This window comes from Myzus persicae, unplaced genomic scaffold (genome assembly GCF_001856785.1).
Source record: "Myzus persicae strain clone G006 unplaced genomic scaffold, MPER_G0061.0, whole genome shotgun sequence".
Classification (NCBI taxonomy): Eukaryota; Metazoa; Arthropoda; class Insecta; order Hemiptera; family Aphididae; genus Myzus; species Myzus persicae.
Window position 1 is genome coordinate 1 of NW_019101253.1, and position 6,847 is coordinate 6,847.

At 32.0% G+C, this 6,847-nt stretch overlaps 1 protein-coding gene across 1 annotated transcript; it reads right to left on the reverse strand.

Moving 5' to 3' along the window:
* Positions 1-7: 7 nt before the first annotated feature.
* On the reverse strand, positions 8-889 carry LOC111028403. The gene has a single exon (XM_022307031.1). The coding sequence runs from the start codon at positions 887-889 to the stop codon at positions 8-10; it is 882 nt and encodes a 293-aa protein (XP_022162723.1).
* Positions 890-6,847: the final 5,958 nt, after the last annotated feature.

The window sequence follows — 6,847 nt, forward strand, 5'->3', positions numbered from 1 at the left end:
GCCGCCTCTAGCAGTTTTTTGAGTTGAAGTTGCAAGGATCGCGGCAGTTTTTGGCATCTTTACCAAAGCGGTCGTGGTAGTAGCACAAGTCTTTATTACGCTGTCGAGACTGTGAACGGGTGCGCGATCGCGTGCGTGAGCGGTTTCCCGAACGAGGTTGACGGTTTTGCGTGGATTGTGACGTGACGAGAGCAGCAATCTGCGCGGTTAACGCTGCGAACGCACTTTCCATCGAACGGCAACAATGGTCGGACACAGCGGAAATTTCGCGTGAGGTACTTGCGTCCATAACTCGGTCGGCACGTTCAGCCAAAGAATCCAACGATCCGTCGAGCCCAGAAATTACGGTGAGAATGGCTGGTGGCAGCTTCTGTAGCCAGAACTCCTTGAGAGCGGCGTCACCGATACCTTCTGGTAGCACGCCGCGCATATCACGGAGCATCTGTGACGGGCGGCGGTCACCCATGCCTCCGGGTTGTACAATAGATCGGAAACGCGTTGCTTGCGGAACGGCGTATGCAGATATGAGCCGATTGCGCACTACCGAATATTGCGCGTCCGCACCTAATAGGTCTGCGACTGTTCGTATGCCATCCGCGTCGAGTGCCGTGAGCACGTGGTTTACCTTAGTCAAGTCTGACCTGACTCGGTTGCTGTGAAAAATTGCTTCGGCGTGGATAAACCACTGTTGCGGCGAATGCCGCCAAAAACTAGGGAGACGGACGTGCTCGATCGCGGCGATCGTGTTCGGCCACGGTGCTAAGGAGGAGGCATTATCGGCTCGAGGCTCGACATTAGGAAAAGGCGGCGGTTGTACCTTTCCGGCATTCGGGTCCTCTATGGGTTGATTTACGGTGCCATCGAGTGTGTAAACGTCTAAAAGGTCCATGACGCGAGTCAAAAACGTACGAGAGAAACAACGAAAAAAAATTAACGAACACGCGTGACGAACTGACGACTGACGACGGAAGGTTTGAAAAAAGAAGGTCACCAATGTGGTAATTCGGTTTATCACACAACTAATTTTATTGTAAACATTATCACTGTGCTCGTAATTGTCACAGGTGGGAACTCAGGTATGAAATAATTGTAACACAAAGGTTGATGTAAGTAATTTGACGAGTTTCGTATATTAGTTGGTTTCAAACACGACACGCGTTATGTGAAATACAAAATATATAAAACTGAATAACACACGGACAAAACTTAAGTAAAGCGGACTGGTTATCGCACGACGGTCGGCGAAAGAGAGAGCGGTCGACTCGGTCGGGCGGCGTTCTACGCCTCAGTCATTGACCGAGTGAAGTAAGGAACGTTCACTCGGCCGCCGACGATAACGTCAGACCGTAACAAGATAATTATTACTAATACAAAAAACAATATAATAATAAATGATAATAAATAAAAACCGTAGCGTTGAGTACCGCCACATGATTTTTTAGTTATCTATTCCCAACACTGATTATGACCATGTCAACCAGCATTAATATTTTTATTGATCAAACAGAATATAAAAATCAATTTAATAATTGAGATTTTGTCGTTTTATTCAAATTGTTTTCAGTAAAAATGTGACATTTTGAACAATTTAATGTATCCTCGATATTTACATTGTTTTTTCTATAATATAAAAATCTGTTCTATGTGACAATATATTTATTTTAAATATGAATATAAAATGTGCATGTATTAAATTAGAATGCATGAGTCTAGAAATAAAAACTGGGAATCAAACACGGCAGGTACAGTTCTCATTGGAACTAGTTTCATAATTATTACATCAGTACTCAAAATATGAGAATATGTATATAAAGTGTTGATTAATATATTGTATTTATGTACTTATTCAAGATTTCAAGAATATAGACGTGCTAACTTATTTAATCCTGTGAGTTGTGATTTTAGTAGTACTAACTATTCACTGTTAATTATCTTTCGGAGGAAAGATAGTTAAGAATAGTAATCAAATTTGACAAAGCTAAACATTTATAAACTTGTTGGTCAATACTAGGTAGTTCATATTATTAATAAAATATTTATCTACCTTGTACTATTAATGTTCACCATTTAACATCAAACTGTTGCACCCTTAGTTTTTAATAATTTAATGAAATAAAATATTTTGAAATGTTTCATGCCATATTTTAATATTTTAATTAAATTTGTTTTTATTTATTTTTAGATCCATTTATCATTTGTTAATGTTTTTTATTGTGAAATAAAGGTATTATGTATTATTAATTTTATGATAAATGAAGATAAAAAATTAATTTAAAAAATGTTGTATACATTTTAAATTAAGAAAATAAAATATCGACCATCTGAAGTTTTACAAACAGACATGTAATAAATATTAGTTATATAAGTATATTATCTTAAATTTAGTCACATAAATATTGTTGTAATAATGCTTTGTCGTCGAACATGAGAAGATTCCAGGGAAAAACAGTTTTACCATAAAAAGTTTAATAAGACCTTAATAAATAGGTACCTAGTATTATCAGAATTTAATTGGTGTACCGATTTTTGCTCAAATACCGCTGAAATGGTATTCCGTAAACCTTTACATACCGTACTACCGTTATACCGAGGTTTGACTGTTTTTTTGTTAAAATTAATATTCATAAAAGTAAATACATATTGCTTTTGTAGAGATAAGGAAGGACGCACACTCATCCGTGATACTGTGGATCTTAATTATTAAACCTTATTACGATTTTCCGGTGTCACAGTGTTCCAGAAATATTCAGTTTTGCTGTATACACCGATATTACGGTTTACCGTTGAATTCCCATATAAAATATAATATCTAATACTATCACAATACCAGTTACCGATTTCAATACCGTCAAAACTAACTCAATGCATTGTTATCTTAAATGTTTCATGTCCTTGTGAAATCTTTCACAACACATTGAATAAAATATTTATGATATTTACTCACATGAAATATTTGAGACTTCAAATCCTATCTATATAATCAGAAAAACACAGTTATTATTATGTGTTAGTTATGATGTGTGAAATGGTAACAATCCTAAAATATTTCTTACTTTAGTCCAAATCTTCATTCTGCCTGTATTCATTACAGAATGACATATGTGATTCATAAAAAATTTGTGCTTAAAAAAAATAAGTTTGTAAGTTTATATCGCCCTTTTGCATATTACGTGTCTAAGAGGACACAACTAATAAAATTTAATTGCCTTTTATAAAAAAGAAAAATGAAAAGAAAAAGGAAAATGGAAATGTCTAAAACTAGTCAGAATATTTGAACTATTTATTTTGAATAAAAACAAAATAAGGAAATCGCTACAAGAGAAATCGAGTGAATATCCAATGTTGTAAAAATTTCAACTTCCAACTCTTATATAAATTTAATATGACTTACATTTTTGTTTTTTGATAAATTAAGACAAACTTGTCAGGAAACTTGTATTAAATTTTTAAATCTTAGATATGAGTATGAACATTTTTATGAATTTCTAATTAAATATAATTATAATGTTTCATGGTTCTTACGAATTTTGTCAAAATTAAGTTTATATCGTTAGTTTAGTTAGTTAGTTATAGAATTAAGCATAGATTATGATAAAATAATTAATTCTAAATAACGAGTTAGTTTTATATTTCATTGTTCTTTAACATATGAAATAAGTACATACCGCCCTTCTTTCCATATCCTTCAATGAACTTACGCAATGGACCTGACATTATTTGGATTAAGTTGAATAAGTGTTTATTGTTAGGTGCTTTGTAAATTTCATATTCACTTTATACACAGTCATAAGTACACATGAATTTTATAATTGAAACATTTATTTGTATTTCATTATAGACCATTGACAAAACAACTCACTAATTGTAAGTTCTCCACTCTCCACTTTCAACTCTATAAAACGTATAACATAAAATATTCTTTATTGGGCCATAAGCTCAAAATAACAGATATTGAATGTATAAGCCAATGGACATGTAGGGATATAATTATGCATAACATTAACTACATGGTAGCCACCGCTGCACATAAAATATCGCTTATAAAAATGTACCTAACTAGTTATGCATACTTACTTAAATCCTTGATCCTGGATTCATAATTATTGGTTTTTTGAAATTTGAAATCTATAAAAAGACGAATTATATTATGCATTTATCTCAGTTTGATACTTATCTTATAATTCATTCAAACTGACTACACACACTTCTGGTACAAAAATATAACATAAAAATACCTTTATATATTTTAATTATTTAGTTAGACTGATGCGATGGAGTATGACAAATAATTTTCAGCAATGGATTGAATATGTAACCGAAATTCTTCGTTCAATTAATATAAACACAATGGCTGCTAGATTTTTTGATACGTAAATATGATTCAAAATGAATAAACAATCAAATTAAAACGAAGATTCAGTGTTATCTCATTACTTAGTAGCCACTCAGACTCCTAGGTTTCACATAAACATAAGTCAGAGGACAAATGCAACAAAAATCAGTTAAAATGATTGTTTTCATTTCAACATTCGATCTTCAACACTTGAGCATCTCGAACTGGTCAATCTTCTGATAGAAACATCTTAACTTCTACTATTGATCTACTTCTAAGATTTCTAATTGACCCCAGAATATACGTAAAATGAGCGATAAAGCCATAAAATTAATGACTGGCAAAAACAAGACTAAAACTACTACTAAAACCACATAATGGCCAACATCTCAAAAAAAAATATAAAATTTTCGTAGAATCACAACGAATATGGCAAAAAATATCAACTACAATTATTGAATTCGAAACCACAAATAAGAAATCTGTATACAAAAAAAGTGAATTCATATTACATGGACATTATATTTTTATAATTTAAAGTGATGAAACAGATTTAAAATTACCATCTTAAAACTGTCATATCAATATGATATTATATTATTTTTCGGTGATTCGGAATTATAAATATATATATAAGGCCCATTATATTATATTGTAATATTACACTATGACTAACTATTGTCTTTTGCTGTGAATACTTACAAATAAAAATGGTGATCGCGAAGTCTATTAACTTGTTTGAAGTATATTCTATAAAAAAAATAATTTTTCTATTCGTTTAGGTATATAAACCGCAGTTCTTTACTAGTGTTATACTTTGATCTAATCAATTACACATAATTAAAACAGTCGGTATTATTTTTAGATAGTCGTCCTACACGAACCAAAGAAAACCATATCAACCCATGTAATAAACAACATTTCCAACCTCGAAATCAAGGTTAGGTTTCATATGAATTAAAAAAATCTTCTCATCTTTGCAAAATTCCTAGAACTCAATACCATAGTCCAATTAACTTAAACATATAAAAAAAGGCAATTGAAAATGTAATACTTCTCCTAATTTCAACCGACAATAAGATATTGCAATCACCCGTAACAGAATCGGGTATTCTTTCTTCACTCGCTTATGTCTAATCAGTAGTGATATATTATTTGGTGGTGTCACAGAAACGAATAATATAGCACGATATGAGAAAAACATAATTCGATGGAGTGTGGTGGTTGTTTTTCTCGCTGGGACGTAATGATACTAGGCCTTGATGATGGTGAAAAACCGACTAACTGCGGGTCTGTCTGACTCCACGACCGGTGACGCCGCGTGGGGCGCGTGCGGTCCAGTAGTCAGCTGTTGGGTTAGGTGTTTGGTACCGCGTCAAAATAATAATGTATACTTACCTTTAGAAATATATATTTTTAATTTCTTAACAGTAGCTATTAAAAGATAATTTATATTATTGATATAGCTCAGTTTGATGATTTTTTTTTATATTTCAAGAAAATCAATTACACATACTTTTATATTGAGTAAGTTATGTGAACATTACATAATATGTGATTGTATTAAAATTATTAAGTTTGACTGATACCATGAATATGACCCTCAATATTCAGCAATTGATCAAATATCAAAAAAAAAAACATGTGGAGTTTAAAAATCATAATAGCTGTCAGATGTCCAGATACGTCAATAATTATTTCCAAATTAATTAAGAGAAATTGTATTGGAAAATATATTTATAAATCATAACTCAATAGCCACTAACACTTATATGTGATATAAACATAGGTTAAAGTCGGTTAACATGACTATTGTACGATTCGGAGTTTGTCGATTGCGTCCCAGATGCAGGTAAATGATTTTTTGCCTACCTTTTCCGTGTGCCGATTGCGTCCTATTGTATAGTAGGTAAGCGTTAATGTGACAGATAAATTGTCATATTATACATCTAATATTTTTGTCATACATGATGTGGAGGTATATTTAAACACGAATTGGTTTTTACTTGATGAGTTTACGAACATTTTATCTGTAGGCTGGTACTCTTATCGATTTACGATCACGTGGCGATTTAGTACTTCAAGTGCCTTAGAGTTGAAAGATACTTTAAAGTTTAGACTTAATAATGAATACCATTTTTAGTGAAAAAAATAAGGAAATCCGTATAATTGATAAGTTTAAATATCGTTTCCACAAAATGTTGGCCAATGATGTCGAGCGTTGGAGTTGCACAAATAAAAATGTTTTTGTATTATTATTATTTTATAACACTGACAAGAAATATATTATTTAAATTATTTATTCCTATATGTTTGGATTTATTTTTATTAGTTTTTGTATTATTATTATTTAAAAAATAATTATTAATTATGACTATTCGTTTTACAAAATGTTATGCTTATATATCATACAACAGGACGCAATCGGAACATAAAAAGGTAAGAAAAAATAATTTACCTATCCGACTTGTGGACGCAATCGACATACTGAAAAGGTATAAAAGGTTGAAATGG

Bases quoted from the DNA above. Each gene is read 5' to 3' on its own strand.
- LOC111028403 (XM_022307031.1), bottom strand. From the start codon at position 889: ATGGACCTTTTAGACGTTTACACACTCGATGGCACCGTAAATCAACCC.